Raw genomic sequence first — 26,900 nt, 5'->3', positions numbered from 1 at the left:
GAGCGGTCCTGTTGCTGCGTTCTCGGGTTTATCATCTTTCCAGGAACGCACATTAACAGCCTGCCGTCTTGTGAGTACGTGTGTAGCCTCTGCCTCTGTGGACACGGAGGCTGCAGCTCTCCACCAGCAGTAACATTCGTCATTTCCTCTCTGGTCGGACTCCCTGAGCAGGATTAATAACCCTCAGTGAATCTTCTCGGGACTGACATTGCGTAAGTAAGGTCACAATCGGTTCCAGCGTTACTGAATGGTGATCACAACACCCAACAAATGTGTCCAGTTCATCCTGAAAGCACCTCCTGAAGGTCACAGGGACATCCCTGTCCTGCCCCTGCCTTAGCATTGCACTGCTTAATTTCCAAATATAGGGGATTCCTAGTTATCTTCTGTTGTTAATTCCTAGCTCCATCCTACTGCCAACATTATCTGTGTGAATGCTGCCCTTTGAAACTCGTGGAGACCTTTTTAACAGCTCAGCATATGGTCCAATTTTGCAAATTTTGTAAATATTCCTCCTGTGCTGAGAACTTTTGTGGTTCCTGTACCCTGTAGATATTTCCAATTTTGTCTCTTCTTCCCCCCTTAAAACACAGTAAGTGTAGCTTTCCTATGATCTGTGTCTCATGACTTCAATGTCTGTTGTTTCTGGGAATCTGTTCTGAGGTTTCTGTTGGTTCTAGTCATGGGCTATTCACTTTGCAAGACGCTCGTGCCCAGGAGACACTGGGAGAGTTTGAGGACTTTGGGAGCATGGGGGGCATCATTTTTTCTTGGCACCTTGGGTCAGCCCAGGACTACTAGCCAATTTCACTATTTGAGGGTGTTTTGGCTGCCTAAGAAATGTGAATTTGGGCTGCAGGAACTTTCCCCCATTTTGTTGCCTGCTGTGTAGTAACTTTGCAGCTGCTTTGGGGAGAAGGATTATTACTAAGACAATATCCAGGATTTTCCGTTGTTTTCACCAGGAGGAAAATAGCCCAGGCCACCCTTCCTGAAAGTAGGTATCCTGGTTCTTTGGTTAGGTTTCTCCAGCAACCCACACTCAACAGAGGGCTCTGGACAAATTCATTTCTCTGTGAATCAATATTTGCCCTCCAAAAGCTGAATTAATCTGAAGTAATTTGAGATTGTTTTAAAACTACTCTGTACTGTAGAATAAGAATGAGGCCTGTTGCTTTGTTTTGATCTCACTGCTCTGGTGGGAGGGCAGAGGAACATAACCAAAGCTTGAACTTCAGGTTATAGTCACAAGACACATACAAAGAATTATGAATATTAAGGATTTAATTAGCATATATTACTTGACAAATATATACAATGTAATAGTCAATTGTACTAAATAGCCTTCACATATTCAGGGAGTCACCATTACAAGGTATTTCTAATAAACTCAATATTCAAGTCAATACTGATCCAATTACTGATTAAGGCTGGAGCTGAGCATACAAGTATTATCTGAATAATCAAATCAAAATAGGCTTTGCTGTTTACTTTGTGCAAAGTATAAATAGAAACTGTGTAATATTAAGCATTCAAACCTAGGTCAACATAAAAAAATTCTCTACCTAAAAATTCACAAAATAGAAAGTGATATCATGGACTGGATCTCAGAACAAAAAAAGAACATTAGTAGAAACTGACATTGACACTATTAATTAAACTCCAGACTTTCCAATTTTCTACTTTTATGAGGAATTCTTTGTTGTGTATAAATCCTTGTTAATGTTTCAGATTATTTCCTCAGGATAGATTGCAAGGAGTTACTGGTTAACTGATTTTTCTGGTCTGATCTTGTTAAGAATATGTTAAGAAACAGGGATCCTGGTTGGTTGGTTGAGTGGCTGAGTGTCCGATTCTTGATTTGGGCTCAGGTTATGATCTCAGGGATCGGCTCCATGCTCAGTGGGGAGTCTGCTTCAGGATTCTCTCTTTCCCTCTGTCCCTGTCCCCCTTCCCCCACCCCCACCCCCGCTCACCTGCGCAAGCTCTCTCCCTCTGAAAGAAAGAAAGAAAGGAAGAAAGAAAAGAAGAAGAAGAATATGTTAGGAACCAAACTTAGTTTGAGACTGGATTGGTGTGTGTACCACGCAGCTGACAGCGATCTTTCTGGTTCAGTGTGGGGTATGTCTCGTTTTTCCAGATCCTCTGCTGTGGGACCCCCACCATCAAGTCAGATTAGATAACAAATGTTAATTAGATAGCAAATGTTAGTCAGTTAAGAGTAAACATAAAAACATAAACGGGGGCACCTGGGGTTCAGTTGAAGCGTCTGCCTTCCGCTCAGTTCATGATCCCAGGATCCTGGGATCGATTCCCGCATCCGGCTTCCTACTCAGTGGGGAGTCTGCTCTCTCTCTCCCTCTGCCTGCCGCTCCCCTGCTTATGCTCTCTCTGTCAAATAATTAAATAAAATCTTTTTTTAAAAAAAAGAGCAAACAGGGCGCCTGGGTGGCTCAGTTTGTTAAGCGACTGCCTTCGGCCCAGGTCATGATCGTGGAGTCCAGGGATCGAGTCCTGCATCGGGCTCCCTGCTCGGCGGGGAGTCTGCTTCTCCCTCTGACCCTCCTCCCTCTCATGCTCTCTGTCTCTCATTCTCTCTCTCTCAAATAAATAAAATCTTTAAATAAATAAATAAATAAATAGCAAACATAAATGAATGGGAAGAGCACCGGTAAAATTCCAACTTGAGATCACTTATTTATAAGGTGCATCAAGAACAATGTGTGTATCATAACTACTATGAGTACCCACATTGCTAAAAAAAACCCCGAAAAACAAAAAAAAACAAAGAACCTTTAAATATCATTTATTCTGTCCAGCTTCTACTTTGCCCTCCATCCATGGTCTATCATAAGCATGAGCAGGCTGGACAGAACGATGCCTCCATTCCTCGGTGGATTGGCAGTGATGTTGAGCATTGCCAGGAATTTCTCAGTATGTGTGGCAGACAGGCTTCAGGAAAAGAGAAAGATAAGAATCATATAGAACCAGCCCCACAGTCTGAACAAAAAAATCTCGGAGCATCAGTTGGGGACTCAATCATTATCATCAATACCATTATTTCATTAATGGCAGGGTTTCCCAGAGCATCTATTGAATATTGGGCTTGACCAATGACAGTAACTGGGTAAAGAAAATTATTTATTTATTATTATCTTTCTTTCTTTCTTTCTTTCTTTCTTTCTTTCTATATTTAGAGGAATATGACATGTAGATTTTATAGGCTAAGAAATCTTCATGAGGCCTCATGTCTTAGAGTACTAGCTGTATTTTTCAGGCAGTAATTCTTACATCTATCTTCTACTGTATATGCATAATTTTCTAAAGTTATTACTTGTGAACTAAAATAAATTTGTTTTGAAAAACCCAACTTTTTAACTGTTAGTACATCAACAATTTTATCAGCCTGCAAAGTGTTCTGCCAAACTTTGGAAGAGCATTGGAACCAGCTAAGTGCTGCCTACCTCAGCCACCTAAAGCCAGACAGGAGAAAGTCATACTCTGGTTTTATTCACATCTTACTTTTCCAAAGTCTGATTCAATTTAGGCTTAGCTAATTCTCTTTCAAACTGATAGCCACTGAATCATGCTCATATGTACAACACAATTCTTCATAAAATGCCCCGATTTCTGTTGTGTTCTGTTTACTGACACACAGCTCAATAACGAGCCCCTAATCACTAATTCTGCACTACACCGTTTCTGTGATCGGTATGGTAATGTCATGGCAACTAGCAATCTGAAATGAAAATAATATTGCTATTCCTCTAATCATGTCATCTCTAAAATTATACCTATGATTTTGACAAAGATGAACAGCTCAACAGATATTCTAGCACCACTGTCCCTTGCCACAGAGAGAGGAACGGCTTAAAATGACTAAAACTTTCTGTACCTAATCCTCAAGTCAATTGAAAAAAAAAATGAAGATCTGCCACCTAAGCTGCAAATATTTGGAGTTGCCCAAATTATTATAAGTTATTCAAAGATAGGAGAGAAAGGGGATAAGGACAGGAGGCAGGAAGGGGGAGGGAGGAGAATATGAGAAAGGAAAGAGGGAAAGGACGGTTGGGGAAGGAAGAAAGCAAGAAAAGAAGGGAAGGCTGGGAAGGGGAAAGTCATCTGGGGAAGAAACTCTTTGCCCTTTTCCATGAGTATGGGGGAGGTGAGCAGTGGGCCTCCAAATGGCATCAGTAAGCTACTTAAGATCTGCTGAGAAAATACCCTCTGGAGCAGAAGGATCTTCCATCCTCCTACGTTATGATCTCCTCTTGCCCTTTCTTTTCTCCCTGGCTTGGCCGCCATGACAACTGACAGCTGATCCAGCAAACACAACCCTCTGCAGATCGCACCCGGGTGGCTCCATTCCTGGAAGGGAGCAGCTGGTTTTGCAATCTGAAATGCAGAGAGCCCCCAGGCCAACTCTTCCCTGTGGCAGCGAGTGCCTGCCGGGCACCTGGGAGAAAGCCTACCAGGATCACAGGAGAAAGGTAGGAAAGGTGGGGGTCAGCCCAGATGGCTCAGAGCGGGCGGCAGAGCAGCCCCCGTGGCTGCCAGGGCTTTCCCTGGAAACCAAAAGCTAATTTTATTTCAGAGATGGAATGGTTGAAATCTCATTTCCTTAAAAGGTTGGTCATATACGTTGTCATACAATAAAAATGGACTGTGGTTTTCCGTTGCCACATTTTAGGACTCTGAATTACGGCACATTTATAAAGTACCTAGTTTTTCCTGAATGACTTGAAAGTATCTTAAGACACAGAAATCCGAGGGACCCTCTCCCCTATCAAAACAGCATATTCCGGTGGGATGTCCATTAGGAGATATGCTATTATTTCCATTATTTGATGCAAATGTGGATATCATTTGAAAAGGTCACCTTGTGCTTTTGAAATGGTCTGCCGTGGTGGTCTTACGCCCCTGAGATGTCAGTGTGCCCCCCAACCGCACGACACTCAGCCGCTGCTGTCTCTTCATGTCTGTGTTCCTCGAGGTTGAGAAATGCTCCAAGAAAGGAGTACTCTGGGAAGGGGGTGTTGCTCTGTGTTGCTCTGAAGGCATCTCCCCAGGGAGGGGACCCCAGCTTTCTGCAGGATACAAGATCCAGGTGAGCCTTTCTACTCCACCCGGGATTCTGCACGCCTGCGTTGTGGTGATGTGGTGGCCTCAGGGAGGTCACACTTACTGCAAGGCTGCTCTGGTGCCCCCCCCATACCTGGGCCCTGCACCTGCTGTCTGCCTTGGGAGCCCGGCTGTCCCAGGGCTCACCCTCACTTCCTCAGACCTCTAGACTTCCTACAATCTCCTCTGTGCCCTCTTTTAGGAAGCACACCCCCATCGCTCTCTAGTTCCTCATTCTGCTCTCATGTCACCACATGATTGATGGAACGTATTTATCTTGTCTGGTTTGTTTCCCCCATGGCGGGGAGGTGGTGGCCGCATCAAGCTGCTAGGACATCCTCAGCACCTAGAGCACCTAGTGAGTCATGCTTAGCAAAGAGTTGATAGCAGTGAAAAATTGAAAGAGCGCTTATGGTAATAAGTTCAAAATCAACTGGCATTGCCTCTTTGAAGAATAGATAAGAATGTAAACGTCATGAGAGTTTTGTTGTTCATGTGTGTGTCCCAGGGACTAGAATTGTCTCTGGGAAGAGGTAGGTGGTTGATAAACACCCTCAATGGAAGTGAACAACGAGGCTCTGTGCCTAAGAAACTCTGAGATAAGGAAGATTTGGAATAGTCATTGTATGAAGCGGGGAGCTAATGAATAGGGAAGACTGGCATTTGGCGTGGGACCCGGGTGTGGTGGTGGAGCATGAAATTACTTTGCCCTGATGCACACCCCTCTGAGATGTCTCAGAAGCACATGGTTGCTGGGTCTAAGAAGGGAGTGCTGAAACACCCCAATATGGCATGGCCAGCAGCTGAGACGGGGGCCGGGGGAACCCGTGATCCCAGTGTCAGGTGTTAAAGGGAGGGCCATATGTCTTACCTGGGAGGGAATGACGTGAAGACAGGGAGCAAGTCTCAGATACAGTCAACTAAGAAAGCTGAATAGAAGAGAACTATGGGTGTGGGATGGGGCAACTGGAGCCAGAGGGGCCATCCTAGGTGCCGACGATGCCAGCAGTCTTGGCAGGGGTTTGGAGGAGAGGAGGGGAGGGGAGGGGAGAGGAGAGGAGGAGAAATGAGGGGGGGGGGAGGGGAGAGGAGAGGAGGGGAAATGAGGGGAGGGGCGAGGAGAGGAGAAGAGAGGAGAGGAGAGGAGGGAAGGGGAGGGGAGGGGAGGGGAGGGGCGAGGTTAAGACAGGAGGGTGCAGGGAGCTGGCAGCACCGGTCGGTGGTGTAGAATGCATTGTGGGAAGACAAGACTGTGGTCCAGATGGTGAAGGCCCCCATGAATGAGGGGCAACGTGGGCCCGCAGCAGAAGGAAGGGAGAGGAGGAGGGACGGCCCCGGGGGTGGGGGCCACACTGCCCTGCCTGGAGGCAACTGCAAGAACCAACTCCAGTCTCACTAGCTGGCACTAAAACTTGGCTTAAAACAAATTCTTCTTCCATATTAAGAGTAAAGGGGAGTTAGCTCTTTAGAGTTACTTAGTTTCTTACTGCTTGGCTGAGAATCCTTGGGAACATACAGAAGGGAGAAAAAGGATTTTCAGGAGCGTGCAGTGCCCAAAGCAGCTCTAGAATAGAGCACCTTGTCCTCAGCCCGGCATCTTAACAGGGCAGTCTGTCTCAGAGCCTAAATACCCACTGATGCTAAAAATAAAATTAAAATGACCTTAATAAAATAGACATTGCTACTGATATTTCCCCAACATAATAAAATATGAATGTCTCAGTCCTAAGACAGTACTTAATTAATAGGGAAACACTAAAGGTATTCCCTGTAAAATTAGAAATAGGACAAGGATGCCTACTATCTTGTATACCCTTTTAAATTGTGTTGGAGGTATTAGCAAGCAGACAAGACAAATCCATTATGCATGAAAATGCAATGAAATAGGTATTGGGTTTTTTTTTCTATTTGTAAATGAAATGATGAAATATCTAAAGAACCCAGAAGAATCAATGGAAAAACAAATATAAATTGGGAAAAATGATTGCAACTTATATCATAAAGGGTTAATATCCTTATATATAAAGAACTTCTAAAAAGAAAAAGAAAAATGCAAACCACTCCACATAAAGACGGGCAAGGGGCATGAACAAAAGTTCACAGAGAAAGAATTGCAAATAGCTCTTAACCTATAAAAAGTTGGTCCACTTCACTTACAACAAAAAAATGCAAACTAAACTTGCACCGTAATACCATTTCTCAACTAGCAGGTTGGCAAAAATCCCCCAAATCTTTGGCAGTGCTCTGGGGAAAGAGGCACTGTCCACAGTGCTAGTGGGCATGCAGTGGACACAGCCCCATGGGGGATCTAGTAATCCCCAATGAAACCGCACATGCATTTAGCCTTTAACCCACAGTACCCATTCCAAAGGCACACTGGCAAAGATCTGAAAAGAAATTGCAAAAGATACTAATTGCAGCAGTATTTGTAATAGCAAAATTGGAGCTAACCCAAATGTCCATCAAAAGCAAGCTGGGTGAATAAGATAGGATGCTTTCACACAATGACATACTATGCAGGTACAAAAAGGAACCAGAAACCTCTCTATATGCCACTACAGAATTATGTCTAGAGTGCGTTGTGAAATAGAAAAGGCAACGTGAAGAAAAATGTGTAAATATGCTACATTTGTCTAAAAAAGAGGGGATGACAATATATCTATATACACATACATACCAATATATTGACACATACGTATTGTGTATCCTTTATTTTCAAAAGTTAAAGGAGTGACGGTAAAATTAGTCAACAGGGAACAGGGTAAAGATGACAGGGATAGAGCCCAGACCTCTTAGAAAAAGCAGTTGTTTGACAGATTTGACTCTGACCCAGGTAAATATTTCACATATTATAAAACAAATTAAACTTAAGAAGCATTCCAAAATATTGAAAATAAAATGGACCTAAGTGTAGATATAATTGCCTTCACAGCCATATTGAGAGGACCTACTTCAGGTGTGTTTATCTTTTCAATTAATGTATCTCTTCTTTATTGTTGAAGTGGAGTGGACACACAATGCTGTATTAATTTCGGGTGTACAACACGGTGGTTCGATAATTCTGTATCACTCTCTCCGCACTCCCCTAAGTATAGTCACCATCTGTCACCGTGCAAGGTTACTGCAATATTATCGACTGTATTCCCTATGCTGTCATCTCCATCTCCCTGACTTATTTTATACCTGGAAGTTTGTACCCCTTAACGCCCTTCACCTGTTTCACCCAACCCCCACCCCTCTCCCTTTGGCAACCACCAGTCTGTTCTCTGTATTTACGAGTCTGTTTTTTGTTTGTTCATTTTGCTTGAAAAAATCCACATATAAGTGAAATTGTATGCTGTTTATCTTTCTCTGACGTATTTCACTTAGCATTGTACCCTCTAGGTCCATCCGTGTTGTCACAAATGGCAAGATCTTTCTTTTTTTATGGCTGAGTAATATTCCATTACATGTATACACCATCTCTTCTTCATCCATTCATGTATCAGCGGACACTTGGGCTGCTTCTATATCCCTGTTATTGTAAATAATGCTGCAATAAACATAGGGGTGCATGTGTCTTTTCAAATTAGTGTCTTCACTAATTTTCTTTGGGTAAAAACCCTGTAGTGGAATTACTGGATCATATGGTATTTCTATTTTTATTTTTTTGAGGAAACTCTATGCTGTTTTCCAGAATGGCTGCACTAGTTTGCATTCCCACCAGCAGTGCATGAGAGTTCCTTTTTCTCCACATCTTCACCAACACTTGTTATTTCTTGTCTTTTTGATTGTAGCCACTCTTGTGTAAGGTGTTATCTCACTGGTTTTGATTTGCATTTCCCTGATGATGAGGAATGCTGAGTCTCTTTTCATGTGTCTGTTGGCCATCTGGATGTCTTCTTCAGGAAAGTGTCTATTCAGATTCTCTGCCTATTTTTTTTTAAAGATTTATTTATTTATTTGACAGAGAGACAGAAACCACGAAAGAGGGAACACAAGCAGGGGGAGTGGGAGAGGGAGAGGGAGAAGCAGGCTTCCTGCTGAGCAGGGAGCCCAATGCGGGGCTTGATCCCAGGACCCTGAGATCATGACTTGAACCGAAGGCAAACACTTAACAACTGAGCCACCCAGGTGCCCCATCTCTCCCCACTTTTTAATAGGATTGTTTTTCAGTATTGAGTTATACAAGTTCTTTATACATTTTGGATATTAACCCTTATTGTGTTTGTCATTTGCAGATATCCTCTCCCATTTGGTAGGTTGCCTTTTCTTTTTGTTGGTAGTTTCCTTCACTGTGCAGAAGCTTTTCATTTTGGTGTAGTCCCAATAGTTTATTTTTGCTTCTGTTTCCCTTGCCTGTGGAGACAGATCCATAAATATGCTGCTAAGGCAGATGTCCACGAAATGTCAGTTTTATTCTTATGGACTATGTGTGTGTTTAGGGTGGGATAAAGCAAATGAGTAATCATGTTGATGTCATTGAGAACTGGGATTTTTAGCTCAGGAGGAGGGAAATGCAGAAGTAAGACCCCTAAGCCTAGTTAAAGGGAATGGGTTCTGAACCAAAGCTGGAAGGACCAGGTGAGCTCTATGGCAAAGGCCTTGAAAGAACAAACCGGTTGTAAATGAAACTCCTGGCTCCCAGACTGTGGTCTCTAAACACCATTTCCCATTGGAAGAACCAGGCTCGCTTGTAGAAATGGCAGATTCCAAGTTGAGACAGGATATATAAAGATAACCCTGTGTCACCTTGTCACTCCAGAAAGCAAGGAAGCTGTCAAGGCTATTAGCACTGCTGGAAAAGCCAATCATCTCACGGGGCCACAGATGGGGTAGGTTGAATATCAATGGTGGGGGATTGAAACATATCAAACAGATTTGAATCTTTGATTTCCTGATGATGTTAAACAGGAACACCTTATTGGCCACCTTTGAAAGGGGCTAACAACCAACTCCTAAAGAGAGCCCAGTACGTACGCTGCCAAAGTGAAGCTTGTCTTCATAGAAGTATTCCAGCAAATAAACGTAGAATGAATGATGGACTTAGAATGTCTCAATTTTTCATAAAAACAGAGATAAGCAGATATGTGTACCTTGTGATAAAATATCACAGCACCACCTAAGGGAAAGTCTTGCCAAGGAAAAAATCAAACCTGAATTTCTATCAGTTTACAGGTGGTGCTAGGTGTTCTGTCAGCAAAATCCAGACTGAGAACATCCACAGGACAAATTATCTGGTTTCCTTATAACACATTGCAAGGGGGGAAATGGAGGGAGAAACTATAATTAAAAGAGATGCAGGGGTTGGGGCGCCTGGGTGGCTCAGATGGTTAAGCATCTGCCTTCGGCTCAGGTCCTGATCCCAGGGTTCTGGGATGGAGCCCCAAGTCTGGCTCCTGGCTCGGCGGGGAGTCTGCTTCTCTCTCTCCCTCTGCCTCTCCCCCTGCTCATGCTCTCTCTTTCTGTATCTCTCTGTCTCAAATGAATAAATAAAATCTTAAAAATAATAATAATAAAATAAAAATAAATTTAAACAAAAAGAGAGATGCAGGGGCACCTGGTGGCTCAGTCGGTTAAGCGTCTGGCTCTTGATTTCGGCTCAGGTCGTGATCTCAGGGTCATGAGATCGAGCCCAGTGTCAGCAGGCTCCGTGCTCAGCCAGGAGTCTGCTTGAGATGCTCTCTTCCCTCTGCCCCTCCCCTTGCTCTCTCTCGCACTCTAAAATAAATAAATAAAGCTTTAAAAAAAAGAGAGAGATGCAAGAGATATATCAAGTGAGTGCAATTTATGGACCTTTTTACTTGGGTCGTAAGTCAAACAAGCAAAGGAGGAAGACAAAGAGAGAGGGGAGGGAACAGTAGAAGAAACGTGGGCGGTGCCTGAATACTTAGTCAAAGAACTGTTGTACTTGCTGTGATTATGGTATCACTAGGATGTATTTTTTAAAAGGTTCCCTATATTGTGGAGACATATATTAAAATGTTTAAGGATGGGGGTGCCCGGGTGGCTCAGTCGTTAAGCGTCTGCCTTGGGCTCAGGTCATGATCCCAGGGTCCTGGGATCGAGCCCCGCATCGGGCTCCCTGCTCCACGGGAAGCCTGTTTCTCCCTCTCCCTCTCCCCCTGCTTGTGATCCTGCTCTCACTGTGTCTCTCTGTCAAATAAATAAATAAAATCTTTAAAAAAAAAAGTTTAAGGATGAAAAAGATTTGCTTGGTTTGCTTTGCTATCATCTCAGATGAGGGAGGGGCAGTGGGTGGGGGCAGAGTTGAAACCAGAGTGGCCACGAGTTGGTTTTGATGAAGCTGAGTGAGACTACATGGGGGTTCATTATACTATTTTTCTCATTTTTCTTTATGTTTAAAGTTTATACTATATTTTTTAGAAACCATAATTTTGAGTGAAAAGAGAAGCAGAGTGGTAATTATAGGTCAATACAATTTCCATAAATTTAAAAAGGTAACAATAGAATATATGGGTTATACGTGCGTTCCTAGCAGTAAAAATACAGAAACAGGGTAGGAAGGACACAGGGGACTCCAGGGTGGGGGTGGCCTGGGGAGGTGTGCGGGGTGGGCTGAGACAGGATGTTGGCACTTGTTTATTCTCCATGGGGGGGGTCTTCAGTATCTTTGCTCCTGTCTCCGTGCTCTCCGCACTTCTGAAACGCGCCGTGGGAGCACAAGTGGAGAGAGCAGGGAGGGAAGTCCGAGGAAGGGCAAGAGCCGTCGGGACCCTTGGCTTCACGTGCACATTCGTCTGGCAAAACCCTACTGGAGGGGACAATGCGCGCTCTCCTCTGTGGGCACTGGGCAGCTGAGGGTGGCTAGGGAAGCCCATCTATGCACCCGGGTTGCCGGGCTCCTGCTGGTGGCCGGGCTTGGCTGACTCCACTGAGCCGTTAGGCCACCTGCCTTCTCGGGAGCCTACACAGTTGATTATGCTTCTCTCCATTCTAGTTATGTCTCCATCCGACAATTCTTTAGTTACTTTTAGTTTTTATCAGAGTGATAAAAGTACATTTTAAAAAAATCAAGTTGTACCAAAACACTTTGATGAAAAGCAGTGGCCTCTCCCTGCAGCAAAGCCCAGTTCCGAGGCAGCCATGCTCAGCCCTTTTGGCAGTTTCTCCTGGTCTTGACCTCCATTTCTCAGGATAATATGCTCATTTACCATTTCTTCTCAACATAGATATAATCAGTGTTCATTAAATCAGTAACCAGTTAGAGTGACTATGCAAAACCATTTACTATTGAGTCAAGTTGTAATTATATCTCCTTTCTCTTACAATTTCTTGTAAGAGTTAATATTACCTTGTGTTCATGTTGCTTGTGTTTTCTATATATTTGTAGCTATTTTTTTTTCAAATATTCCATTAGTCATCAAATGCTGATGAATAAATTCTCAAATACTCAAAAACTTCAAATAATCTTTCACCCCCCCCCCACACACACACCCTTTCTGTGGTCCTCCATCTTCCTGCTCCCATCTGGATGGCCCATGGTTCACTCTTTGGGCCCACGGAACTGATGTCTATGGGGCTCCCTTTGCTGGTCTCCTGTGTTGAAAATAATTTTCCTGGATGACATGTTTTTCTGAGTCTTGGTTTACACCCTCATGTGATGAAGCACATCCCGTGGTGGCTTCCCAAGGACAGGTGCAGGGGAGGTTTTTGTTTGCTTGGGGCTTTTTTCTTTGTTTTGGTGGGTTTTTTTTTTTTTTTTTTTTTTTTTTTTTTTGGTCTCTGTGCTAAAAATCCTTCTATTCTCCCATCACTCTTTTTTTTAAAGACTTTATTTATGTATTTGTCAGAGAGAGAGAGAGCATAAGCAGGGGGAGCAGAGGCAGAGAGAGAAGCAGCCTCTCCGCTGAGCAGGGAGCCCGATGCAGGACTCAACCCCAAAACCCTGGGATAATGACCTGAGTGGAAGGCAGACACTTAACCGACCGAGCCACGCAGGCATCTCCTCCCATCACTCCTGATAGAAAGTTTGGTATCAGATTCTAGGATGGAAATAGCCTTCCCTCAGGATGTTAAAGGCATTAGTCCTCATCATAAGTTAGGGTAATGTGAGATGCTGTAACAAATAGACCCTAAATGTATAAAGGCCCCAACACCCTCAAAGCATAATCCCTGCCCCTGTTCCCATGTGTGGATGACTCCAGACCAGCCCCACTCACCTGTGGCTCCCCCGTCCATTAGGCTCTGTGACAACCTGGGTCCAGCCAGGGATGGGGGGGAGAGCACATAAGGCACACCTGCTTCATAGAGACCTTGGCCTAAAATTGGAACATCTGTGGTGCTGCATTGGTAAGAGCTCATCAGAGGGCCACACCTCAGTGCCAAGAGTCCTGGGAAATGATGTCCTGTCTGGGCAGGAGTGATAGCTCGAGCCTGTGGCAGCGTGAGCATGGCCAGCCCTCTGCTTCAGCCAACACCTTCTCTAAAGAATCCTGTGACTCCTCTGTGACCAGGGGTATGGGCATGTGGGTGTTTCTTTCCAGAAACTTTTAAGAAGGACCTCCTCTTTACTGCTGATATTCTGACATTTTGTGATGACATGCTTCCATATGAGTCTCTTTGAGTTTATTCTGATGGATTCTTTCATTTTAGAGACTCTGAAAATTCTGTCCCCTTCCACTTTCTAGAAACCCTACTAGTTAGATGTCCCAGACCCAATATTGAGTCTCTAGTTTCCTTTTATTTTCTCTTCTGCTGCCCATCTCTCTATTTCTGGCTCACTTTTGGGATGTTTCTTGGTTTTATCCTCAGCCCCTTAATTCAACTTATTTCAGTTTTAGTTTTCAAGGACTATTATCAGTAATCATTCCTTTTTCCAGAATATCCTTCTTATTGTGTAGATAAAACATCTTCTTTTGTCTCTCCACGGTTGTTACTTAGAGTTTACCTGACATTTTCCTCTGGTCCTTTCAACATCTCTGTCTCTTCAAGGTCCCCTGTTTGGTTTTTTTATTTCTCATTTTCATGTTGGGAACATCCCTCCAGTGTCTGGAAGACAAAGTACTGGAAATTGACTGGAAGCTCTGCATGCTCTGATTAATCCAGTTTTGTTGGACTCCCCATGTCCGGGCATGTGGTCTTTGGGGCAGTCTGGTCTCCATGGAAATCTGCCTAGAGAAACTGTGACTTTTTAGGCATGGAGCCAGGAGGAGCCCTGACCCCTCCTCCCGCCGCTCCAGCCGCCCCCGCTGTGCCCACAGCCAAAGTCTTCCATGCTCATATCTCCGGAGGCAGAGCAGACAACGGCAGGCATCCCCGCTTCGTGCAAAGACTCAACAAGGCCCCTGCTCCCAGCCTCACCAGACACTCGTGGTTCCTGGCATCTCTCAGTGCTGAGCGTCCCAGCATTCTTTGAGGTGAACCCTGTCACCTCAGCTGCTCTCTCTGAGCCCCACATCAGTCACTCCAGCTCTGTCTTCCTCACCAGACTTTCCCCCGAGATGGAACATCTGTTGATGATGGTGCCCAAACCAGTCCGTACTATGATGGTTATAAAATGGCAATGTCCCCTTGTCCTAACTCCTTCTACATTTATCAACTGTAAGGAACAGCTTCCTTTCTTCCATATTTAGTGTGTATGACAAACAAGAGGGGGCAGCTAGGAAAACAGTGTATTCAAAAGACCTTGGTCAAAAGTAAGTGCTATAATAAGGCAAATTAGTGTCATGTTTTTAATAACCATAATTAGCCTCAAATTTTTACCTACAGCCCAAACTAATTGCTTCTAGAAAGCTCCACACAGTCACCCAACACAGGACTTACTGGCTACCCCGCAAACTGCTCACCACCTCTCTTCCTGTCCTACTGTCACCAGGCATCAAAACTGCAAGCCTCGGGCCATTCTTCACTGCTCCTTTCTCCCTCACCCCACGCCACAGACATGTGTCCCCTGAGGCCTGGCTCCTGCTGACCCCACTCCCACCATCACCAGCATACCTCTGCTCACCACCCCAGAGCCCCGGCCAGCCCAACTCTGGTCTTGTCTTCTTCCACACCCGGTGACAGAGGGCCTCCAGGTCACATATGTAATTGTGTTATTCCCTCGTCTCTGTTCTTTAGTCTTCCCCTCACGCGCCCATTGCTGAGTGTGCTGTTCAAGCCACCTCGCCATCTAGCCCCTTTGCCCTGTCCTGGCTGTCTGTACAGGGGCTCTGCTGAAACCGCTGCGTGACTCGCTGGGTTTGATCCCCAGAGTGCATGATGCTCACATTATCATTTTAGACAGACTCAGCTGGTATCACCGTCACTTGCAGGTTATCAGCTAATAGGGCCCAGTAGCTAGTGGTCCACAAGCAAGTATCTAGAATATGGGGGGGTTCCTTTTTATTGCAGATGGTAATACATATAGCCCTCATGCGTTTACTCCACCACATTTTAAAATATAAATTTTCTTCCCTTGTTTGTACACTTTCTGATAGGAAACTGCAGAGATCATTCCGCACTTAATCAATGTTTCAGGTGCTCATCCTGAATATTGCTGGAGGCTCAGAAATTAGCGTGAGGTGGACAGTTTCGTAATTCACCGTCTTAAAGGCCTCTGGCAGGCAACAGAATAGAAATGTCTGCTGGCACTTACATTTATTTATTTATTTATTTATTTTTAAAAAGATTTTATTTATTTATTTGAGAGAGCGAGAATGAGAGAGAGAGAGAGAGAGCACGAGAGGGGGAAGGTTAGAGGGAGAAGCAGGCTCCCTGCTGAGCAGGGAGCCTGACGTGGGACTCGATCCTGGGACTCCAGGATCATGACCTGAGCTGAAGGCAGTCGCTTAACCAACTGAGCCACCCAGGCACCCTGGCACTTACATTTAATGAATTCTTACTCGGTACCCACTTAATTCTCTACTTGAAAACAACAATGCAAGCAAATTTCCCAGGGCTGCCTGTTTCCCTCCAGGGGTTATTTGGATTCTTTTTTTTTTTTTAAAGATTTTATTTATTTATTTGACAGAGGGAGACAGAGCGAGAGAGGGAACACAAGCAGGGGGAGTGGGAGAGGGAGAAGCAGGCTTCCCGTGGAGCAGGGAGCCCGATGCGGGGCTCGATCCCAGGACCCTGGGACCATGACCCGAGCCGAAGGCAGACGCTTGACGACTGAGCCACCCAGGGCCCCGGTTATTTGGATTCTGACTCAAGTCCTGAGCCTCCTTCAGGACCCTCTCTCCCAGGCTGCCTTGGAATCTTTAGTGCCATAAGCAATCACCAATACTTGTCCCCGGTGCCATAGCCCAGAAGCAGCCCAATCTGAGTTCATGTTAATTACCTGCTAAAAGTGTGCCTGGGGTCACACTGCCTCTCTGCGCTGCAGGTCCAGGACGCCCAGCCCCTCGTGGATGCCCACGCCCCACGGAGCCTCAGCCACCTCCACCTGAAACTCAAGAAGCTGAAGGTAATCTCTGTTCTACTTCTCAGTTACTGGTGCAGCTACTGAGGAAACGTCAGCTCAGAAACTAGGGAAATGGAAAATGCAGGCTCAGTAAGGGATAAACAGTTCCTGTCATCACCGATGACATGCCGTGTCAGCAGCCGATTAACCTCATCTCGCCAGAATGGAGCTGGTGGGTGGTGGGTACACCTGGAGACTTCTCCAGTCTACCTGCTGTCTCCAAGAAGAGAGGCCGGGGCGGGGCAGGAAAGCACGGTGGCATGTTACTCACTGCAGCTTTAAAGAAATCAATCAGTACCCTTCCTTTAAACAAGACCATTTCTTAAAAAAAATAATAAACAAGACCATTTCTTGACCACCACAGAATATTTATGTCTTGAAGTGCAAACCATCTAGTGAGAATAAGACTCTCATGGTTATGCTGATAGTAATACCCCCAAAGCTAAATGCTGTGTGTTCTCTCTGTGGCTGTTAGTAATGACAGCTGAAGAGGGCAGAACTAATCATTGCCAAGCAAGCCAGCAGATCAATCAGTTCTAAAACCTAAACCGAGAGGATTTTCGTTTCCTCTGGGCTCCAATCTTCTCTTCTTCTCAGCAGCATAAAATACCTCTCTTAAAACATGAAGTGATTTCCTCATTAGCATCACCGCCACAGAGTTTTGGAGGGTGACCTAATTTCACAAAGAATCGTAGCATCCTCACTGTTACTTCCACTCTGAGCATATGAAATTTGGCCCCATCCAAATGTATTCCAATCCATAGACAGACAAGGGAGCCTGCCCATGTCACACGGGCTGCTGAAGTGTGCTCAAGTCAAAGGAAATGTGGGGCTGAAGGGATCCTCTAAATAAATCTGCACAGTAATAGCACGGACGTAGCTGGAGCTTCCAGAGGCTCCTGGTGTGTCTGTCCACAGCTGGAAGAGGAGCGGCTCGCCACCATCGACAGGGACAACCGCCTGCTGCTGGCGAAATTGTCCTGCATCCTGAGGACCAGGGGCCAGACCGACAGCAGAAACAACTGCACACAGAGGAGGTACCGGGGCCCCTGCTCCCTACAGTCAGTACCAAACCTGGCAGGGCCCAGAGTGTTCCACTCCAGGCCTGCACAGAAGAGCTGCGCCGGAGCCAGAACACGGGGTTCCCATCCTCCCTGCAGAGAGCCCTGTGCCTTTTCCTCTGTGGTGCGTGCATCAGAGTATTACCTGGGGCTCAGGCTAATTCCATACCCACAGCAGAGCAAGGGCACCAATGGCAGCTCTGGGGGTCCCTCTGTGCAGTCCCAAGCCTGCTACACCATCTTCCTGTTTAACCCTCACACTCACCCCATGAGGGAGGGGCCATGGGGAGACTGAGGGAGCAGGCAGCGAAGGAACCTGGCCAAGAGGGCACCTAGGAGGTGGCAGGAAGCGGGTTCCTGCCCCGGGGCCTGTGCTCAGGCGATGCTCCTGCGTTTCCATGTGCAAAAGCAGCCAAGATTGTTGGTTTTCTGCCGGCACAACACTGGGCCCGATGTTTGTCTGGAAACAGCATCGGTCGGTTGTGTAACTCTGCGTCCAGTGTGGGAGGGTGATTGCTCCTGTTTGTTACAGAAGAGCCCGGTGCCGGGGCAGCTCTCCACCAGCAACACGGTTTTTACCCAGAGGGGCTCTCTGACAGCAGGCCTCCACAGTCTTTAAGATCTGCCTACAAATAGTTAAAGACACTTATGACTCCTAAGAGCCCCTCTTCTCTAAGGCAAACAACCCCTGTCCCCTGCACCCTACGAATCCCCAGAATTTGCTCACTGGTTACATCGCTGTCTTTTCCTTTTAAATGCAAAAGTTCATTAGTGCTTGTGAAGGATGATTTAATGCAGGCAGGTTTTCAGAAGTGTTCATACTTCTAAAACCTTTAGCCTGTGTCTGTCTCCGAGAAGCTCAGAGTGGTTTCCAGGTTTTGCAATAAATTAAAATTTAGTTGACCCTCAAGCACCAGGAAGTGTGTTACATAGGAGGGCTGCATGGGAGGAGGGGATCCAGCACTCCCCCTGGGCTGCCTTTGTGGAAGCAATCTGTCTCTGGGTTTTCCAGCAGTGGTTCACTGGGGGGCTTGGGAGGATGGGGAGCGGGTCTTGGTATCAGGAATGCCTCCATGTCCAGCCCCTGCCATTAAAAACCTGGAGTTATGGGTCAACCTCCATTTTCCTGGGATAGTTTACATTAGACTTGGAATCACTTTCTGCTTCAAAGACAGATACTGAACTTGAGTATAAAAATCACTGTTGAGTGCTACTTACCTTAAAGCTGTAATGAAGTAGCCTAAGCTAATACTTAATTTCCATGCAACTCAATCCAGGACAGGATCCCACAGGGAGATTCTCCCACCTGCTGCCTGGATTCTCTTTGAAAAACGCAAGTCCCATCCAGCCTGGAGGTAAATCCAAACCATCAAGTGGCTTCCCCGTCAGGACCTGCCTGATATGTCATACACAGGAAACGAGGGAAGAAGGAGGGAAAAGAGGAAGCAGAAGTGACCCCGGGGAGGTGCCAGCCAGTCAGAAGCCACAGGAAGTGCCTGAGCTTGAACAAGGGAGCCAGACAGCAGGACTTCAGGAAGCATAAAAGGAACGCGAGGGGCCAAAGGGGGCCTGTGAAGCCGCCCAGCTCCTCCCACACCAGGAAATTATCTCCACAGTCACATACCACCTCCTTGTCCTGCTTGGATTTTAAAGCAGTCAAAGACCCCCTTGTGCCCTTCCTACGTATTTCTCTTTATTCAACTCTGGGCCATGTGCTGAGAGCTGAGTGTGGTCGCTTTGCATGTTCAAACTCAGGATGAATGCAGCTTCACTGCTGTGTTGAAGTAGAGAGCACCAAGCTAAATCACAAGGTAATGGTAGAAATGGTGTGTCTCTTTGTGATTAGTCTAATGGAGCCCCAGCAGGAATGAAAGTCAATGATTTTTATCAAGAGTGCATCAGTTTGGGTGCCTGGGTGGCTCAGTCAGTTAAGTGTCTGCCTTCTGCTCAGGTCATGATCCCAGGGACCTGGGATCGAGTCCCACATCAGGCTCCCTGCTCAGCAGGGAGTCTGCATCTCTCTCTCTGCCCCTCACCCTGCTCTTGTGCTCTCTCTCTCTCTTGCTCACTTGCTCTCTCTCTCTCAAATAAATAAATACATAAAAAAAAAAAAGAATGCATCAGTTTGAGCCTGATAGCCGGCCATTTCATTTCTCTGTCCTTTATTTAATAAAAGATACTTGTCAAGTTAACACATGGTGTGGGAGGGAAGCAGCCCAGAACATTGCAAACTAGTTGGTTCAATTAGTATAGATGTACTAGCTACCTAACTACTCAACAGCAAAAGTCAACACTTTTGTGTTGTGTGTAGAAAAACTATATGACCAACAATCGGGTTTTCACTCTTCATTTTATTTTTTAATGGCTTTATTGAGATTATAATTGGCATATGGTAAACTATATATTTACAGTGTTCCATTTGATAAGTTTGACATGCTTTACACCTGTGAGAATACCACCACAATCAAGATAATAACTACATCCATCCCTCCCCAAGGTCTCCTGTTCCCATCAATAATTACCCCACCCCTCCTCTTTCCCATCCACATGCATCCACAACCTGCTTTTTCTCTCTATGGATAAGCTTGCATTTTCTGAGTTTTGTGTGAGTAGCTCCATGCAGTGTCTGCATTTTCCTGCCTTTTGCCCCACATAATATCATGGCTGAGTGAGTCAACAGACCATTCCTTTTTGTGGCTGAGTAGTACTCGTTGTACAGAGCTATAACGGTTTGTTTATCCATTCACCTATTGGTGAACATTTGGATTATTTCTACTCTTTGGCTATTACAAATAAAGCTGCTATGAGTATTCATGTTTTAAAAAAATCAAAAACCAATATCTCTGCCCAAGACTGAAAACTCAATGATAAATGAAGAATCTCAAATATGAGTCACACAGAGAAGGTCTTCCAAGCATGACAGCATAAGGATGTCCCTGGACCCACTCCCCAGCAAAACTGATAAAAAGTATTTTTAAAACAACCATTTAAAGTTTATGGAAATGGTCCTAAGGGCATACACCAGATAAAGAAACATTTATCCAAGAAAAGCTGCTAAAATGTGGCAAGAACAGATAGGTTCCATAGTACCTGAACTGGGACCCACTCCTTCCCCAACTCCCTCCCAGCTCAGCAAAGCAGACTCTGTTCCAGATTGCCACAGCCAAGAACACGGGGCTCCTTCTCTCTCTTACTCCCAGCTGGAGAGCTTTCTTCCTGGAAAAGGCAGGACTTCATCATTTATCATCCTGTCCCCAGCTGCCCATTACTGAGACCAAGTCTCAGATGAGTATGGCCCAGAGGTGGGGGCTCCTTTCTGCCCAGCTCCTACTCGAGAACGGAGGCTCTGTCTCAAGTGTGGTGTTGCTGAGAATACTGGGGCCTGATCCCCTTGGCCTTGTTCATTTAGTATAGTGATTTGAGGCCATGAAGGTCTATGTGTCCTCCCCTACTACAGTGGAAGAGCATGTGGTATCACACAGAGAGAAGCTTGGCATTGTCCCCACTCTGAGCTCCAGAGCGCTGAGATTTTGCCCAGGGGATAAGCATACCATAAAACAAATGGCTCCTGATGTCCCCTCAAAGTAACTGACTTCATTTGCCGCAGAGTGTGGGCAAGTTCCAAACTTCATTGGACATGAAATAAAAGACATCCACATTGGGGAGGAAAAAAGCTGTCTCTATTCACAGATGATACGATCTCGCATACAGAAAATCCTAAGGAAACCACTAAAAAAAAGTATTAGAACTAATAGACAAGTTCAACAAGGCAGCAAGATACAAGATTAACAAACAAAAGTCCATTATATTTTTATATAATTGCAATTAACAATCTGAAAATGAAAGTAAGAAAATTATTCCACTCACAGAAGTATCAAAAAGAACAAAATACTTGGGAATAATTTAATAAAGGAAGTGCAAAACTTATATTTTGAAAACTACAAAACATTGTTGAAAGAAATTAAAGAATATCTAAATAAATGGGAAAAAAATCCCATGTTCATAAACCAGAAGACTTCATATTGTTAAGATGATCTCAGATTCAGTGCAATCCCTACCAGAATCCCAGCTGACTTCTTTGTAGAAATTGACAAGCGGATATGAAAATTTTTTGGAACTGCAAGGGACATCAAATTGTCGAAACAATTCTAAAAAGAAGAACAAAGTAGGACTCATGTGTCCTGATTCCAAAACTTTCTGTAAAGCAATGGTGATCAAGACAATGTGGTACCACCATAAGGGCAAGTATAGATCAATGGAATAGAATTGAGAGTCCAGAAATAAACCCATGTGTCTATACCAATTTATTTCCAGTAAAGGTGCCAGGACCATTCAATAGGGAAAGAATAGTCTTTTCAACGAATGGTGCTAGGACAACTCTATATTCATATGCAAAAGAATAAATTTGGACTCTTCACACCATATACAAGAATTAACTCAAAATGGATAAGACCAAATATAAAAGCTGAGACTATAAAAATTCACATAAGAAAACACAGAGGTGAATCTTCTTGACCTCATATTTGGCAATGGTAGTAGACATGACACCAAAAGCATGAACAAAAAAGAGAAAATAGTAACTTGGATAAGTTAGGCTTAGTCAAAATTAAGAACTTTTTTTCTTTATTTAGAACTTTTGTGCTTCAAAGAACAGTATCAAGAGGGTGAAAAGACAGCCCACAGAATGGGAGAAACTATGTGCAAGTCATGTATCTGATAAGGGACTTGCATAAAGAATATATGAAAAATTCTTATAGTCAAATGATAAAAAGAAAAATGACCCAAATAAAAGATAGGCAAAGGACCTGAATAAATATTTCTCCAAGGAAGATCCATAAAAAGCCAATAAGCACATGAAAAAAAATGCTCAACATCATTTGTCATCATAAAAAAGCAAGTCATATCCACAATGTGATACCACGTTATTCCCACAAGAATAAAAGGCAGATAATAACAAATGTTGGTGAGGATATGGAAAAATTGGAGCCCTCATCCACTGCTGGTGGGAATGTAAAATGGTGCAGCCACTGTGGAAAACAGTCTGACAGTTGTTCAAATATTTAAACATAGAGTTACCATATGATTCAGTAATTCTACTCCTGGATACATACACAAAAGAAATGAAAACATGTCCACAAGTAAGACTTGTATATGAATATTCACAGCAGTATTATTCATAATAGCCAAAAAGGTAGAAACAATCCACATGTTCATCAACTGAAAAATGAATAAACAAAATTTGGTATACCCATAACATGGAATATTATTCAGCCATTACAAGGAGTGAAGTACTGGGGCACCTGGGTGGTTCAGTCGGCTAAGTGTCTGTCTTCAGCTCAGGTCATGATCCCAGGGTCCTGGGATCGAGCCCCACATCAGGCTCCCTGCTCAGCTAGGAGTCTGCTTCTCCCTCTCCCTCAGCCCCTCCCCTCCACTTGTGCTCTCTCTCTCTCTCTCTCTCAAATAAATAAAATCTTTTACAAAATAAATAATAAAATAAAATAAAAGTAGTGAAGTACTGAAAATACTACAACATGGATGAACCTTGAAAACATTATGCTAAGAGAAAGAAGCCAGTTCCACTTATATGAAATGTCCAGGATAGGTAATTTCACAGAAATAGAAAGTAGATTAGTGGTCGCTTAGGGTTGGGGGCATGGAGGGATAGTGAGTTGATAGTCAAAGGGTACAAGGTTTCTGGGGTTCCTGAGTGGCTCAGTTGGTTAAGCAACCGACTCGATTTCAGCTCAGGTCATGATCTCAGGGTCGTGGATTCAAGCCCCATGTCAGGCTTTGCTCAGCCGGGAATCTGCTTGAGATTCTCTCTCTCCCTCACCCTCTACCCCTACCCTGGGCTCTCTCTGTCTCTGTAAAAATAAATAAATAAATCTTTTTTTAAGAAAAGTGTACAAGGTTTCTTTTTGAGGGTGATGAAAATGTTCTCATTGACTGTGCTGGTCGTTGCACATATCCAAGATACTTATATGAGATCAAGAAGGAGTTTTCATCTTAAAAGAACGGACCTTACAATGCTAAATAAAGTTCATTGCTAAGAAGATGGTAGAGTAGGAAGCACCAGGAATCTATCTCTCCACCTGGACAATTGCACAAGCAAAAGCTGTATGAAGTAACTACTTTGGAACTCTGGAGTCTATTGAAAGCTATAACTCCCAGGAGGAAGGCTTGGATGTAAAGTTGTGGTTAATTTCAGTCAATATCAGCTCTTAGCAAAGTAGCAGCTACCTATTGCCCACCTGCAGACTTATAGGTACATGTGTTCCTAGAGCAGTTTGTGAGAGCCAGAGTAGGCAACAAAGGACTCTTACCTCCAAATATGAGGTCTATGCTGTGATCACGGATTACTGCTTCTGATCACAAATGTGCAGATGAAGAGGTGTTGCACCTCCCCTCATTGTTGCAAGACCATCCTCCTCCTGCTGAAGTGACTTCCAGGGAATTTAAAGGACCAGGATCCTTTCTCTATCCACTCCTTCTCATTTCCACCCTGCCCCCCCCCCTTTTTTTCCTTTTGGGAGTCAGACATTAAAGAATGCCCAGAAAAAGGCTCAGAAAAGAAATAAGACATTAAGTTTACATCTCAGGCTGATCCTCAGCACAGAGATAGCCTATGACACTAAACACACAAAAATAAATAAATTAGTTAATTATAATTTTAAAAATCAGCTAGCCCTGAGGAAGGGGGAGAATCTTATTTCCAGAGCTACCACACTACTGATTCAAATGTCCAGTTTTCAACCAAGACATACAAAGAAACAGGAAAGTAATGCCCATTTAAAGAGGGAAAAATCCATTAACAGAAACTGTCCCTGAAAATGACCTGATGTCAAATATACAAGACAAAGACTTTAAAACAATGGTTTTAGATGCTCAAATAACTGAAGGAAGATGTAGAGAAAGTCAAGAAAATTATGTATGAACAAAACGGAAATATCAACAAGGAGATATAAAACCTAAAAGAAACCAGAACAAACTCTGAAGCTGAAAAAGTACATAACTGAAATGCAAAATTTACTGGAGGGATTCAAAGGAAGATTTAAGCAGGCAACAGAAAGAATTACCGGACTTGAAGATAAGCAATGGAAATTATCCAGGCTGAGGAAAAGAAATAAAAAAGAATGAAGAAAAGCAGGCAGAACCTAAAGGACCAGTGGGACAGCATTAGGTGGATCAACATATGTATTGTAGGAGTTCCAGAAGGAGAAGAGAGAGAGAAAGGGGCAGAGAGAATATTTGAAGAAATAATGGCTAAGAACTGCCCAAATTCCATCCAAGATGTTCAATGAACTTCAAGTAAGATGAACTCAAAGAGACCCATGCCAAGACACATTATAATCATACTTTAGAAAGACAAGACAGAGAGAATCTTAAAAGCATCAAGAAAGAAGCAAATCATTACATACAAGGATCATCAGTAAGAGAATTAGCCAATTTCTCACCAGAACATTTGGAGACCAGAAGGTGGTGGTCTGATATATTCTGAGAGCTAAAAGAAAAAAAATGTCAATCAAGAATCCTTTATCCAGCCAATCTGTCCTTCAAAAGTGAGGGAGAAATCAAGACATTCCCAGATATATGAAGGCTGAGGGAGTTCATTACCACTAGACCTGACCCACAGGAAATGCTCAAGGGAGTCCTTTGGGGTGAAATTACTAGTTGCGATACAGTAAATCAAAGCCATATGGAGAAGTAAAGATCTCAATAACGGTAAATACATGGGCAAATATCAAAACTAGTATTATTGGAACTTTGGAACTCCAAATCTTATTTTATACATAATTTAAGAGATTAATTTACTTAAAAGATTTGTTATTTTATGTTTGGGGGCACATGATGTATGAAATATAATTTTATGACATCAATAACTAAAAAAGATGGGAACACGGCTGTAAAGGAACAGTTTTTATATGACGTTAATCTGGTATAAATTCAATTTAGAGTGCTATAACTTTAGGATATTAAATGCAATCCTAGTGATAACCACAAATAAAACAGAATATATGCAAAAAGAAACAAGAAAAGAATTTAAATGTTTTACTACCAAAAAATCAACTAAGCACAAAAGAAGATAGTAATGCAAGAAAGGAATAACATAAAGCTATAAGGCATGTGGAAAACAAATAGCAAAATAGCAGAAGTTCCTCCTTATCAGTAATTACTTTAAATATAAATGGATAAACTCTCCAGTCAGACGACAGAGATTGGCATAATCCATAAAAAACACATTATCAAACTATATACTGTTTCTAAGAGACTCACTTCAGATCCAAACAGATTGAAAGTCAAAGGATGAAAAAAAATATCTTATGCAAATAGTAACCAAAAGAGAACAGAAGTGGTTATTCTAATACCAAACAAAATATACTTTAGATGCAAAAAAGTTTACAAGTGACAAGAAGGATATATATTTAAAAAGGTTTAATACATCAAGAAGATAAAAAATTATAAACATTTGTGCACCTAAGTACAGACCACTAAAATATATGAAGCAAAATCTGACAGAATTTGGTGGGGAAATAGACAGTTCTACAATAGTAATTGGAGACTTCAATAACCATTTACAACAATGGACAGAACAAACAGACAGAATAAACAGAGGACTTAACACAACAAACCAACTAGATCTTAAAGACATACACAGAACACCCTACCCAACAACAACAGTATATACATTCTTCTCAAGTGTATGTGTAGCATTTTCCAGAATAGATCATATTTTAGGCCACAAAGTAAATATCCGTAGATTTAAAGAGATAGCTATCATACAAAGTATCTTCTCTGACCACTACAGGATGAAATTAGAAATCAATAACAGAATGGAAAACTGTAAAATTCACAAAATTCTGGAAATTAAACAACACACTCTTAAACAACCAATAGATAAAAGAAGAAAACATAAGGGAAATTACAAAATACTTAAGAGACAAATGAAAATGAATGTACAACATACCAAAACTTATGGTATATGCAAGTAATTGGTGCTAAGGAGGGAATTTATAGCTACAAACACATTTTTAAAAAAAGAAAGATCTCAGGGCGCCTGGGTGGCTCAGATGTTTAAGCATCTGCCTTCGGCTCAGGTCATGATCCCAGGGTCCTGGGATCGAGTTCCGCATCGGGCTCCTGGCTCAGCGGGAAGCCTGCTTCTCCCTCTCCTTCTACTGCTCCCCCTGCTTGTGCTCTCTCGCTCTCTCTGTCAAATAAATAAATAAAATCTTTTTAAAAAATAAAATAAAAAAAGAAAGACCTCAAATCAACAACTTAATTTTACTACTTGAGGAACCAGGAAACGAACAAACTGAATTCAAAGC

General features: G+C 43.4%; 1 protein-coding gene across 1 annotated transcript; it reads left to right on the top strand.

The window, feature by feature from the left end:
- The first annotated feature begins 4,331 nt into the window (after positions 1-4,331).
- CFAP97D2 (CFAP97 domain containing 2) lies at positions 4,332-17,866 on the top strand. Its single transcript, XM_064585755.1, has 3 exons — positions 4,332-4,490; positions 16,433-16,513; positions 17,429-17,866. Exons 1-3 carry the CDS (start codon positions 4,401-4,403, stop codon positions 17,864-17,866), a joined length of 609 nt encoding a protein of 202 aa, XP_064441825.1. The 5' UTR covers positions 4,332-4,400.
- Positions 17,867-26,900: the final 9,034 nt, after the last annotated feature.

This window comes from Mirounga angustirostris, unplaced genomic scaffold (genome assembly GCF_029215605.1).
Source record: "Mirounga angustirostris isolate CCGP_5_RB_7025 unplaced genomic scaffold, mMirAng1.0.hap1 SCAF_3, whole genome shotgun sequence".
Classification (NCBI taxonomy): Eukaryota; Metazoa; Chordata; class Mammalia; order Carnivora; family Phocidae; genus Mirounga; species Mirounga angustirostris.
The sequence above is the reverse complement of the archived record's forward strand: the minus strand, read 5'-3'. Positions and strand labels throughout refer to the sequence as shown.

Coding starts and splice junctions, on each gene's coding strand:
- CFAP97D2 (XM_064585755.1), top strand. CDS start 4,401: ATGCAGAGAGCCCCCAGGCCAACTCTTCCCTGTGGCAGCGAGTGCCTG. Junction 4,491..16,432: donor ACCAGGATCACAGGAGAAAG/GTAGGAAAGGTG, acceptor TCTGCGCTGCAG/GTCCAGGACGCCCAGCCCCT. Junction 16,514..17,428: donor TGAAACTCAAGAAGCTGAAG/GTAATCTCTGTT, acceptor GTCTGTCCACAG/CTGGAAGAGGAGCGGCTCGC.